Source organism: Anolis sagrei, chromosome 3 (assembly GCF_037176765.1).
Source record: "Anolis sagrei isolate rAnoSag1 chromosome 3, rAnoSag1.mat, whole genome shotgun sequence".
NCBI classification, from domain to species: domain Eukaryota; kingdom Metazoa; phylum Chordata; class Lepidosauria; order Squamata; family Dactyloidae; genus Anolis; species Anolis sagrei.
Genome location: NC_090023.1, coordinates 115,938,883 through 115,953,531, shown reverse-complemented (window position 1 = coordinate 115,953,531; position 14,649 = coordinate 115,938,883). Strand labels below are relative to the sequence as shown.

The 14,649-nt window shown below is 37.8% G+C and overlaps 1 protein-coding gene across 4 annotated transcripts in view; it reads left to right on the top strand.

Annotated features, from left to right (window-relative positions):
- The window catches only part of FARP1 (FERM, ARH/RhoGEF and pleckstrin domain protein 1), a 243,091-nt gene that overhangs the window by 184,852 nt on the left and 43,590 nt on the right, over positions 1-14,649 (top strand). For 2 of the 4 annotated variants that reach the window (XM_060769525.2, XM_060769526.2), the window contains exons 12-13: positions 150-213; positions 2,179-2,419. In XM_060769525.2, coding sequence (XP_060625508.2) covers positions 150-213; positions 2,179-2,419 — 305 coding nt within the window. Of the gene's footprint in view, positions 1-149; positions 226-2,178; positions 2,420-14,649 lie in introns of all 4 variants that reach the window. The other 2 variants (XM_060769523.2, XM_060769524.2) reach the window with 1 other exon arrangement.

Sequence of the window (14,649 nt, the reverse complement as noted above, 5' to 3'; positions counted from 1 at the left end):
AAGGCTGTTTATTTATTTATTTATTTATAGCTTAGCTACACTACTGGTTTGTTAATGGAACTGAGGAGGAAGAGGCGGATGGAATGGGTTTTGTGTGTGCGTGTTTACTTTTTTGTAATCTGAGTGTGCTTTTTTCTCCCTTCCCTCAGGAAACACAGCAAGATCCATTCTGTTAGGAGCCTGACAGCAAAGCCTTCAGAACAGCATTCAGAGGTGCCAAAACAAGTCAGTTCTCTTTTATGCTTTTGCAAGCAAAAGGTCTTATAGTCCCTTTTGTCTTTGTCAGGCTTCGTTTAGTGTTTTGCACAATAACTCATGACCAAATGAATAGAACACTGCGGCTTTAAGCAGTCCTGTCCTTTTCCTCTGGTTTGGATTGGATATAAAGTCCAAACATTAGGAAAAGATTTAATTTAGGGAATCCTGACAAATAAAATATTAAAACTGTGTGTCTAGCAATTTCATATTGATTAATTAAATAAATTGTGCACAAATCTATACATATATAAATATTTGTGAGAGCCAGGGTAGTGTAGTGGTTTAAGTGTTGGATTAGGAATGGAGGCCAGAGTTTGAACCCCTGCTCAGCCATTAAGGGGTTTTGGGCAAGCCACACTCTTAGCTGCCAAACCTCCTCTAAAGAAATCTAGGGTTGCCATAATCCAGAAAATGACTTGAAAGTACACAACAGCAATGTATATCTGCATAATTTTTAGAGTTTGATGGACATTAGATATCTCCCCCATTCCCCCTTGATTCTAGGGAACAAGCTAGTTCTCACAAATTAAATTGGTAACAGCAAAGGTGGTAAATAGAAGACAGTAGAAGGCCAGAGTCTTCCTGGAATGAACAAAGTATAATGATTCATGTAAGAAATCCATTCTGTTTTTGAGAACTTTGAAGAAAGTGAATCCAAATTGGTTTGTTTTTTTCTCAACAGCTGCAAGGAATAGAAATAATACAGATTGTACCCTTGAGGGGGACAATAAAACTCAGGAAGGCCAGGCTGCTAACAATTTGTAGTTTAGACATCCTTTAGGGGACAGTGAGATCTATTTCCTAGAAGTGGCTCAACGGTAGAGAATGAAATGAGTTGTTGGTTACATTCCAGCTTCCTCTTGGTAAAAATCAGAACATCTTACTGAAACAATAATGGCTCTTGTAAGTATTTGGTAAAAACATTTCAATTCGGAATTGGGTTTTTCCTCAAGTTGAGTTAACCGATATGTAGTTATTGTAAACTGAATCACGTAGCAACCAGTTCAACTCTATGAATCCTTTAGACATGCTTTACCATGATAATTGCTTAGCCGTTGCAGGCCCAGTAGATTTTTTTCACTAATTTGTCCACAGTCTACATATCTCATTATTCTGTCAGTTTTGCAATCTCTCACATGTGACTAAATGAACCAGTCTAGAGAACCTGTAACCCTCAACTCCATTGTTGACATGATGGTTAAATGTATACAAACTTGGTTTCATGCATACCATTATTGAAATATTGTATAAAATTACCTTTATGATATGTGTAAAGCATGAATTATTATGATTTTTAGATTTGGATTCTATCTCAAGATGTTTTACAATACACGCACACACACACAAATACAGATATTAAAAAAACCCCAAAAATCTGAAATCCAAAACATTTCTTTTATGTTTCTTTCTCCTCAAAGTCTCTAGGAACATCATTTCCCCTTTGAGATTGGATGCAGCCCCTGTTCTGTTTAACATTTTTAAAACCCATTTTTTTAAAAACATACTTTTTGGAGCTTGAAATAGACTTGGGAACTGAATAGCATTTGCTTTTTGGCAGTTCATTCGACCCCCAGAGGGTCCCCAGACAAAATTTGGCCCCAAGACCTGGCATATTCATCTGCTCCTGATTTACTGGCGATGCTAGGGTCCAAATGTGCAACACAATGACTTATGCCTTGCTAATTTTCTTTCTCATAAGCATATGCAAGAGAAAGTTAATTTTCAGGGAATCAAAGCTTCTTCTACAGGTTTCCATTTTCTGTAGGTTTGAAAGTTTTATTGTAGACCTATCAAAGTTGATCGCTCCTTATTCAGAAAAGATTTGTGAAGTACTTGATGGTAGGATTGGTGCTGATTTTTCTCCATTTCCCTCCTAGCTCACATCTAATCTCTTCCTTTTGTCTTCCTTTCTCTTCCCAGAGCTGTGATTTTACATATGGAGATGGTGCTGATTCCCCAGTGGCAAAAAGCTGCCAGCAGGGGAAAGAGTTGAAAGTATCAGTTGAAGATGGTGGACAAGCCACAACCCCTTCCTTGAAAAAGAGCCCCAAGGAAGGCAAGCGGCTTGATGGGGCTGCAATGGCAGCTATGGAGGAGGAAGAGGAGGTCGTAAAGGACAAATCACAACAGAATAGATCACAGACGCAGCAACCAAGCACAGGTCCTGCATCCCGAGCTGCTTGTGGCAGTAGTACTTCAATTCCTTTCATTGACTGCAGTGATGTAGATAGCGAGTATGACCTCCTCAGATGGCAAATAACCCGGTCAAATTCCCAAACAAATGACAATTATGAGGGTGATTCGACCAGTGGTGCCTATATTGATTATAGAGGTGAAAATCATAATAGACCTAGACACGGGGATTCTTCCCTCTCCTCTATAAAGGCATCCTACCATGTCACGGAAGACTATAACGATGACAGCCCTACTAGTATGTCCTTCTATGTGGGTGAAAGTCCCAGGATCCCACGGCACAGCACTCTGGTTGATGAAATGTTTCGGGGTCCAGATACCCGTAGTCCTTTGGCCACTCCCTTGTCTTGCAGTAGCAGAGGGTCCAGTCCCAACATGAGTATTGGTAGAGCAGGTTCTCAGAGCTATGCCACTGAAAATGGCCATGAGTGCAGGGCTCGGACTGAAGAGTATTATACTCCTTCATTCAGCTGCCATGGTTACAGCAAGTGTTCACCAGTCTCACAAAGGCCACCACATCTACAGCATATGGTTCCAAATGTGTGCAATCGATCTGAAACAGATCCTTTTATCTTGAGCCAGGTGTCTTCAAGTCAAGATCATAGATCAGATAGATATTATAAAGGAGGAATGGCTAAAATGGTTACTTCTGAAGGCAAAGGTATGGCAAATGGTGTGCCAGCTGCTAGTCAGTCAAGGCAAAGTCCAGTTATTCAGTCCTTGTATGCTAGGGGGATGATGGACCATATGTCCACCATCCAAATGATGGAAGGGTCTACAAGTAGTGGGACAGAATCTAGTGACTCAGAGTCAGAGATAGTCAATCCTTTTAATCACCCTCTTGTGTTTGGAAATCCCGTAGTGCTGAATTCATCTCCTGTGTCTAGGAACAAGTATGCGTTTGGCAGTGCTCAGCTAGATGAGGAGGTCGAGGATATGTCTTTGGGTCTCAGTGAGGAAGATGGTCTTCATGTCTTCAGTTGCTGAGAAGCCTGAACAACACTTCCAGGAATATGCCTGGCTAATTAAATAATCTACTAGAAGAATGTTTAATAAGTTACCCTATTAAAAATAGAGAAGGGTGCATTGCTAAGGCTGGTTTTAGTGGCAACAATAGTTTGCTGTAAAATCTAATAATGGCAAGTAGATTTTGAAAAACAGGAGTTCTGAGTCTTGATCTAAATTGTTTTTGTTAGTAAGAAAAAAACATACCTTTGTTGTATGTTACATATTTAATAAAGTTTAAGTGAGATTGTTTAAGAGAGAAATGACTTGCGGTGCAATCTTCTCATTGGTACTTAGAAGGAACTCCCATTGTTTTCAGTGGGATTTACTCCCAAGTTTGTGTGTTTACGATTGCGGCCTCTGTCAATCTCAAAGCGACATGATTTGAGATTATGGTACACACGTGTGCTTTTCTCTCCTTTCAAAGGAGAGCTTGCTATTCAGTGCCTCAGTTTAGAATTAAAAGTTTACTCTGCAATCAAAATGCAAAAAATATGATATAAAATATCAAAGCGAAACAAATCCTGGGTTTTTTGAAAAAACTATTAATGAGATCTCTTTTTCAAGAACAAATGCTGTATGTTTTTTTTTAACATCACAACATTTATGCAGTGCAAGTATTAGAATGCAATTTCATTCTATGGGCTGAGAAGTTTTCTCACTGTTTAGACAAGCTAAAAGAATAATGGGAGGGAGATGGAATCAACCCTTTGAAAAGTTACTCAGTATAAATGTTTCTACATTAAATATATGTAACTATAACTTACAGAGGCTTCCTATGAGATTATTTTTTAGTATCATGCATCTTATTTGCATGCTTTCTTTTCTGATATTTTTTAGCATTAATAATGACTGCTGTTCCGAATAAGTACTCCAATCCGGCAAGGGAGGTTGTGTATATGGAAGCAGGATTTGGTGATACACCATAACCAATATGTAGAAGCATAAATACTTACATTTATGCCAGGAAAACAAAAAGCAAAAGGCAATGGAGGCACTCACCAGGTAGAGAGGGTAGCAGGTTGGTTTGTTTAAGCCACCTCCACCCCAGCCTACTGTTTGTTTCATTACTACTGAGATCATAAAATGGCTGTGTGTACACAGATCCAGCCAGCTGTTACATGCTTATCCTTCTGGGGCAGATAGTCTACCAAGGTAGAGAATAATCAGATCAGAAGTTTCATTTAATAGTCAAGTAAATGCAGTGTCGGTACCTGAAGAAAGGATTAGTTATGAGCAATCGTGCACTGGCAGCAAGTTATATCTTTTACTGTCTAACTGACTTAACAACTGTAACAAGTAGACATTAGTATTCAAAAGAGTGTCTCGGAATGAAATAACCATGAACAGGCTTTAGCTGATCCAGTTGATGTAAGCATTCCTTTATTCACTTGGAGGCCACTAACTGTTCGATGACATTTAGATCCATCAGTTCTATACTTCAATGTTTGCTGTTGTTGTGTGCTTTAAAGTCACTTCTGACTTAGGGCAAACCTAAGGTGACCCTATCAGTGGGTTTTCTACATAGTATTTGTTCAGAGAGGATTTGCCTTTCCCTCCATTTGAAGCTAAGATTGTGATTTAGCCAAGATCACCCAATGGTTTTCCATAGCTGAGCAGGGATTCAAACCTGATGTCTGGAACCATAGTCCAGCACCCAACCCAGGACACCACTCTGGATCCTAATTTTAGATTTTTATAGAACAAAGGAGATTTATTGTGATGCCTGAAATCACAATATGTTGCAAGGTAAACCCTGTGAAATGCATAAGTCAACACACACACACGCACACATCTGAGTGTTCAAATTCTTGGATCAAATTTACCTACAATTGTAAGGCACTATTTAGTGTTTCTAAAGAGTTTTCATCCATTCAACAGTACATTAGAAATATTTACTATTGCATAATCAAACATATCTCTGAAACCATAAGGGGTAGATATTTCATGAAAGTTGAGTTGCAGACTTTTCAAAAGATGCAATGGAATTAGGCACTTTAAAAAAAAGCTTTGCTACATGCTGCATATCCCTTCAGGAGAACCATATATACTTTGCAAGATTTAACTTGCTCAAATCTAACTTTGTCTCTCTTTTGCCGGTCCACCTATATGAATGTGTACTTGCATATGGACATAAACACAGTTAGGGTATCTGATTGCAGAGAGTAGACAAGAAATTAAGTTTTCAACTATTCCAGAATTGCTAGATAGCAGCATGGACTAATAGATTAAAAAGGAGTTTTTATTTCATACCATGCTGATAAAGTAGTCTACATTTTGTTTTTAGAGTAATATGTTCAATCATTGCCTTTACCATCTGGATATTTAATTTAAATTACAGCTAAATAGAAACACAGTTGAGAAAGTGTAGATAAAATGTACATAATGTGTCAATTATGGGCATATGTGCTTATGTCTGGTTGGCATAGTAGAAGTAATGTGTTGTTAAGGTACAGCCTTAGCTTGTTAGATGGTTCATATAAATTCCAGTTGCTTCAGTGGTTTTTCAAGCAATTCAAAGTAGATAATGTCGTGATTTTCTTCTTCATTAAAAGCATTTGATTTTGTCATGGTTAGAAGTGGCCATTGACCTGTGACATGTTTATATGGTTGCCAGTGTGGGCTAAAGGGAGAATGTGCATGATTATGGGTAATTGTGCACATTTTATAAACACTGCAGATAAATGAGCAGCATAATAAGTAAGGTTGAGCACGTTATCAGATTTCTGGGCCTGGTTGACAAACAGCATGAGGGACTGACAGCGTAAATATAGTATTTCCTACAATATTGTATACAATATGGTCAAGATTGTATAGATATTGACCAGATATTGTGCACAGTTCCCTGTATGTGGTTGAAAGAGAATATGTGCAGATTCTCCATTCAAGTGTATGTGCACAGTTATTGTTTATGTACATTATCTGTTCAAATATCATGAAATCCAACACAGTTTTATATAGTAAGTTCATCCCACCCTACTCCAACTCTGCTCATTAAGGCTTCTTAAAATCCTTTGTTGAACACCAGTAAAGTTAAGATAGCTCAATTCTTTTCAATCCTATATATTTCTCTGAGATTGCTCACATGTCAATTAGGATCTAGATGGGCACCTTATTGCACCCTTTTATACCTTGCTTTTGACTACATAGGAAGAAATGCTGTCTTAATGCATGAATGCAGCAGATCTTGGGTTTAGTGGTTGGGAAGCTGATGCATGTAGCAAATTGTCATACTTGGCTGTGGCGAGAAGCATTTGCCTTTTCATCATGCCTTTGTTTACATACAATTGCCATCACATTAAACATTACAGCCTGCATAAAACTATGAACTGTATCAACTGAAGCACTTCAGATCCCTAATCAGACCTTACTTACAAATATGAAAGTGACAGCCTAATGAGAGGCAAAAAAATTCTGTATTGAGTCCATAACTGTGTTGTGTCTGGGATTCATTTTAATACTATGGCTAAGGGTCAGAGAAAGGGAACTTTTGGTGATAGAACAAAGCAAAAAATGAGGGCCACTCTAACTTCCCTGACAGCAGGAGGAAAGGAAAAGTGTGTGAGTCATAGGGTTAGAACTGGTTCACAAATAAACTCCAGAGTGAGATGCACATTGTGTATTTGCAGAGAAGACAAAGCATCTCCCTTCAGATGAGATCAAGGAAGAGAAAGAAAGTTAATGTAGCTCACAATACTTTTCTTACTACCTCAGTGGGAGGTAGAAATTGACTTTTGGTCAAGTGTTTTATCTTCGAGTGTCTGGCACAGATAAGCAATGTGATGCCTAGACAAAGTATACCATAAATGTCAATTTCCTCATCAAAGAGGGAAACAAATTCTGACTTGGTGAGTGCATATCTGACACTTCAACTTAGCCAGGCCTTTCAGAACATTTGGACTATAACACTCCTAATGCCATCATCAACCATGCTTCCTGGGGCCTCTGTTTATTACAGTCCCAAGCTTCTAGAGGGGTCTTCTATACTTTTAAAATATTTTCTTTTTTAAATGTATTATTGCTTTGAACTCTCCTCTTAAAATCAGTGCAATACCATGGGGAGATGGAAGTGAGAAATAAAAAATCATTGTTGGAAGTGAGAAATAAAAATCATAGAATCATAGAATAGAGTTGGAAGAGACCTCATGGGCCATCCAGTCCAACCCCCTGCCAAGAAGCAGGAAAATCACATTCAAGGCACTCCTGACAGCCTCTGTTTAAAAGCCTCCAAAGAAGACTCCACCACACTTCATATCTAGTTCTATGCAGAAGAGTGTGTTTTCCACATGTAACAGTGGCATATTAAGTGACCCCCCAAAAATCCATATTTATTTTGTTTTCTTTTGCAAGTATGAAACAAAATATTAGCAAAGGTTAAGGATAACTGTAGTGTTGGGTTTTTTAAAAAAAAAAAAAAAAAACCCCAATGTGTCCATCTCCCCCAGTCCAGATTGGTAATGTCATCACTTTCTAATCCCACTGATGAAAAAAAAAAAGGACGTTTCAGAGAAAAAGCTGTGTTTTGTGCTATTATAGCTCACGCAGTTTTAAGGCCGAATTTTTTCTAACATGAAGAGTTCAACTTCTCTTGTTGGAAATACATAGAGAAGAGCAGTGATGGCTGATACTTCAAATGGCAGAGGGACAGTGGATCTTCTCTGGGGTTTAGATGCAGACTTTGAAGGAGCTTTTCCTGGTTCTAAATTTATTTTGGGAGAGTAGATTCAGCACTCTAGATGGCTCCTTTAAAGGCTGGCTACAGCCCAGATCCTTATATACTGGAAGCCACTGCTATAAAAGAAAGCACTTAGGGCCAACAGCAGACGTTTTGTCCTATCTATGCTTGGCTATCCAGAAATGCAACTTGCTGCTGTGATACCTGCAGCAAAAATATATTAGGTCCTTGAATCCTTGATTTAGAAAGAATAAGGCAGTGGTTCTCAATCTGTGGGTCCCCAGATGTTTTGGCCTTCAATTCTCAGAAATCTTTACAGCTGGTAAACTGGCTGGGATTTATGGGAGTTGTAGGCCAAAACACCTGGGGATGCACAGGTTGAGAACCACTGGAATAAGGTGTTAAGCATCTTGCAATGGCAGAACACTTGCTTTTTTGAGAGATAGCGCAAGCTACCTGATTACGGTGTCTTATTTTCCCCACATGAAATATGTTTTGATGTTGACATGAATCAGATTGTATATGAGCTTCATCTATCTATATATTTACCATCCATCTTCTCACCCCTCCTTTTCTGGTGCATATAACATTTTGGAAATCTAAATCTTCAAAAATTGGAATAGACCAATTCAAAAATTGCTGGGATCTTCATTCTCATTCTTGTCATTTGTTTAACAATGTTATAAAGATTTTCTTTTTGATTTCACTATTTGCACTGTTTTGGCAGCATGTACCTCTAAAGGAGAAAAAAACCCTTTTATTCTCCACTGCTCTGTCTTTCTACTTAAAGCATGGTGTATCTTCTGCTCCTTGCATTGTTTGCCACACTGCCCCAGTTTCCCATTTAGAGGAGGAAACTATAAATTAGGAGTGGAAAGCTCTTCCTATTGCTGTGTCCTACATTCTCTTAAAACATTCCTTTATTATTATTTTGAATTGATGGCTAACTACTGCAAAGACTCAGCTTTGCAAATCTTAAAAACAGGAGCAAACATGGAGCTGTTGTTTGGAAAAAGAAGTTTCTTTTGACAGAAACAATGAACTTCATGGTGATGATACACAACTCCACTTCCCTTCACTTTCCAGTGAAGGCAAGACTTAAAACAATTGACTCCATTACAAAATCATTTTAAGCATGATCATTGCCAGTGTTCAGGAGACGTTAGGCCAAAATGGACAATAGCTGAGGCATGAGTTTGCCTATAAATTGGGCTGTTGGTCCAGGATGTATAGCCTATTTAGTTTGATTAATATAAGCAACCTTTCCTATTCATATGTGTTTGAGGGAAATGTATTCACGCTACTCTTTTTCTTTCCATTCATTTTTGTTTTGTTTTTGGTAATGGAAAGAACAAAGATAGGAAAGAGCGACACCCTCATCTTGCCCAAACCCAATCTTGCTGTTACAACCTTTGTAATATCCTCTCTTTTTTCCAACAAAAAGTATACCTTTCTTGTCTCATTGCTGCAGTTACTGTCCCAGCTTTGTACTTGCCATGGTTTAATGCTATTCTGTATCACTTCAGCATGGACTTTGTACCCAAGAAGACAGGTTGCTGGCCACTAAACCTAATGCTGAATTTGGAGTATTGTTTGTAAGCATGTCAAGCCAAAGTTATTGACTGATCAATGTATGCATGACATCTGTTTCGTTTTGCTTTTTATTATTATCTGTACTGAAGGCTTGTGATCCGCTCTAACTGGTATCTTGCTGTAAAACCTTCCCTTTCTTACTTGTGCTGTCCCACTGCTGGCTGAAATGTTTCATCCAAGGAGAAGCAGACATATGCATTCATTGGAATAATGCTTTATGTTCACAAATCATGCACTGTCACCTCTATCATAGTACTCATTTCAAGTCTTAAGAATCCAAGGCTCCTTCCACACAGCTGTATAAAGTCCCACATTATCTGCTTTGAACTGGGTTATATGTCAGTGTGGACTCAGCCCAGTTCAAAGCAGATATTGTGGATTATCTCCCTTGATATTCTGGGGGTCCTTCCAAACATGTCCCAAACTTATCCCAGGATCTGATCCCAGGTTTTCTGTTTATCCCAAATTATCTGGCAGTGCATGCTCATATAATCCAGTTTAAAGCAGATCCTGGGAAATAGGGTCTGTCTTAAAGGGCCCTGAGTTACATGGCTGTGTGGAAGGGTCCCAAGCAAAGCTTTTTTCATCCTTCTTTTTCTCAGAGTGAACTCTATTGCTCCCCTTTGCTGGATCACTGTTTATTGTTAGAGTTAGGGGTGTTCATTTAAAAATTATTGCATTCAACTTCCCTTTGATTGTCCAAATTTTATCAAAGGGAGGTTGTGGCATTCCACTTCCTTGGAAGTAGTAGGATAGGAAGCATAAATGAGCTGAGCTATCTGTCAGTCACATTCCCCCACAATGCATGGACCTCATGAAAGTGGAAAGATGCCACATTTTCTGTCGGGAAAAACAAAAAGGAATCTTATAAAAATAGGCTCTGTGAAGAAAACATTCAGAGAATTCATGTCCTAACTAAAATCATCAAGGTAACTTTCATTAATTTTTTGGCCATTTTCCAATGCTAGTTTTGCATCTCCATTTTTTTCTGAAACATTCTTAGTGAATCCGTCCGCATTCCACATTTCTTTGGATGTGTTATCCTGTTTCAACATTTTAAATGACTTTTTCCTAAAAGTGAATCACTGTTTTTAAAATGAAGGACAGCTTCCAAAAGTTGGATTCTGTTCAACCTTTCTAGTACTGGCATTTCAAAATTCTGATTTAAGAAAATTCCATTTTATTGAAGAAAATAACAAGAATACCAGTTTAATTTTGGGTTCCAGCACCATGTCCTGGTGTACGTGCTGGCAGTTAAAATTACTTCCCACTAATACAAAAAACACAAATCCACTAAAAGTTGTGGTACATAAATGACAAAGGTCAATATTGCCTAACAGTTTGTATATTACAATATTCAACAAACAACAAATTTATATGGTATAGGCATAACACAATGTATAATGAACAACAACCAGTTGTTTACAAAGATCCCTTGCTTTAGAAAATTTTCGGTTCTTTATATACAGATATCCACATCCACGACCGGTTTCGACTAGAGTCTTCCTCAAGCTTGCTAGAGAATCAAACTGCTGCAGAGCACGGCTTCTGAGAACTTATCCACTGTCCCATTGTATAAAACACCCAAGGAGGGATTAGTATTGTGAAGAACTTGATGTCTCATATATCCACCTGAGGAAGACTCTAGTCGAAACCGGTCGTGGATGTGGATATCTGTATATAAAGAACCGAAAATTTTCTAAAGCAAGGGATCCTATGCCCTGAAGAGAAGTTGGTTTTACACCAAGAAAGACTCTTTACATTACGCTTACTCTAAAGCAAGGGATCTTATGCCCTGAAGACAAGTTGTCTTCACACCAAAAGACTCTTTATGTTATGTATGTGTAATCTTTGTAAACAACTGGTTGTTGTTCATTATACATTGTGTTATGCCTATACCATATAAATTTGTTGTTTGTTGAATATTGTAATATACAAACTGTTAGGCAATATTGACCTTTGTCATTTATGCACCACAACTTTTAGTGGATTTGTGTTTTTTGTAGTTAAAATTACTTTTCATTTTAACAGTGTGAGAAATGTGGAATGCATTCGCTTTCTTTGGAGGGATTTCCATTTCTGACTCTGGTGCATACGAAGTGCAATTTGAAATAAGAGGAATTTAAATATTTATAAGGTCTGGAGTAGCAGCATCAAAAAATGTTTAAGAATATCCCAGTTCAATTGATATTATGTAAATGCTTAGTTACAGAAGCGTAAAGCGTAATCTTAACCTTACTTGAAACTTTTTTCATAAATGTGCTCAGTCTTTTTTAGGGATTAGTAATACATGCCATATAGTTATGGATTTGTTATATAATTCTGTTTTATTAGCTGGTCATCAAACACATTTCTGGGAGTATGTGGAACTGACATAAAACAATGACACTCCAATCCCATGTGTAATTACCTATGGGTTAGCAATTTAAGCTGCTTGAGGTTAAATGTTAATGTATAAAAGGATACTGAATCCATCAAGGCATCATCTTGAGACCTGCTTCATGTGAGCAAATGAATTTTGCAGAAAAGAAAGTGATAATCTTAATTCCTTGGCAGATGTGTAAGTACTCTGTTGTTAACAAAGAAAATATTTTCAAGGCTAGAGCTAAAAATCTATCTATAGTCCTGAGGCTGTTTGAAAAGCATTCTGCTACTTAAAATGGGAGGGAAAAAAATGGATGTATCCTTGAATTTGCACAATATAATGGCATGGTAATTTTTTTCACATAGTGACTAATTCCTTACAGGAAATATCAGACTTTGAAGTGCAGTTGAGTTTTCCTCCTCAATTTTCACATCTGCCCCTGAAGTCACAGGGTTTTTCTGAGATGTAGCACATGATACAGATTAGTATGTGTGAGAAGGACATGGTGACTGTTTTCATTAGCACACAGCACTGCATCTGCTTGGCATGCAAGAACACATAGTTAGATGTGCCTAGAAGGCAAAGCTGATTTTAACCTGGATCACCGGAACAAAAACCAAACATATTGTGTATTCTGTTATCCATTTTAGTTCTTAGGTCTCTTGTACACTGCACTATAAAATCCAGATTATCTGCTTTGAACTGGATTATATTGCCGTGTAGACTCATGTAATCCAGTTCAAAGCAGATAACGTGGAGAAGGGGCCCTTGTCTTTGGCCTTCAACAATTTTTAAAACACTTTCAAATTCTATCAACCTTAGCTTTCAAATTTACGTGTGTTTAGTTTTCTCCTCCCTGATAATTTGATAGGTGCTGAATTTTGAGTTTAACATCTAGAACTGCATTTTGGGTACTTTTGATGATCTCCCAGGACACTTAATTAAAAGTTCTCAAGAGCAATGGATCACTGCCCTGACTTGCAAAGCCAAACCTTAGTAGAGTTTTGCTTCACGTAACTACTAAAACTCAATCAGATAACACATTTTAATTCAGCTTCAACTAGGATTGCACATTGGGGTGGATTACTCCTCTAAGTGATTACTTGACCAACGGCAAGTATCTGAATCAGATTGCAACATAGGACCATTCCTGAATCATGACAGCAGTGTTGCTACAATTGTTGATCACAGTCTAGATCAGTCTCCTGCAACTTTTTGTATTGTGGATGGGACTTAGCTCTCACAATCACACAACCAACATAGCAAGATGTACAGGCTTTGGGGTTGTAGTCCAGAATATCTGGAGTGCACCAGGTTAAAGAAGACTAGTTAAGGTAAAGAAATAATGGTTTTGGCTACCATAGCACTTCCTTTTATTAGCTTTGTAAAGATTAGGCACCTGGACTTGAAATGTTTGTGCCCAACTGGGTAGATAACTTCTCACACAGATACCAGCATTTTCATCTTCTGTCATGGGACAGACGCAGTGCCAGAATTTCTATGTTTTTACTTCTCACTTGGTAACACCTTTATTCCTATACATCATTTTTTGTAAAATTTAGAAAATCCAGTGTCACATTTAAGGATTCCTCCCCTTCTCTTTTCTTTCTTTCTTCTTATAATGCATTCATTTTGCTATTGAACTATTGTATACAGTTGTGTACTAGTGTCAATAAAATTGACATTTGTGTAACAAGATGTGACTTTTCTCTCAGATTTTCCTGAGTATCTCTTTATCATGGACATTGGGTAAATTCAATACATCAGTGGTAACCACCATTCATCTTCACTTCAGCCAAGTATGCTATTTGCTCTGGTTAATCCTAAAAATACACAGTTTAGTAAACATATCCTATTTGGTTTGGTGTTGAGAAAGACAATGAGATAATTCAGAATCTTGCTGTGGTGATTCAAAAATCTGTACTGTTTAGATCTTCCTGAAAAGTGCATACATCGATTTATTCTCTGTGTGTGCTGGTGTGTAGATACTTGTTATTGGGCCATATTTTGCTGATGTTTTCAAGATCTGTTGAAAGAGATCATTAGGAGCTTCAGGCACTGCAAGCATTCTACATATGTTTTAATGCATGGTATAGTTAGCTGTGATAGCTGACAGCCCATTCATTCCTCAAAATTAGTGGTTCTCAACTAGTGGGTCCCCAGGTGTTTTGGCCTACAATTCCCAGAAATCCCAGCCAGTTTACCAGCTGTTAGGATTTCTGGGAGTTCAATACCAAAACATCTGGGAACCACTGCTCTAAATAAAGATCCATTTGGAAAATATGAAGGGTGAGGAGGGGGAGCCAATTTCACTAAATGATATATAGTGTGTGGAAGTTTAATTTTTGCTTAAATTGTAACAATACTGTAATATCAACATTAACGTCTCCTTCTACATTTTGAATCACCCAGCCCTCTTATAAAAGGAGGATATATTTTGCAGCATTTTGCACCACTGTGTTAGACATAACCACCAAAGTAATATTATCTTCCACACAATTTATCGATTTAATGTCAGTGAACAACTGTGAAGATTTGATGTTGTCCTGTTACATATTTC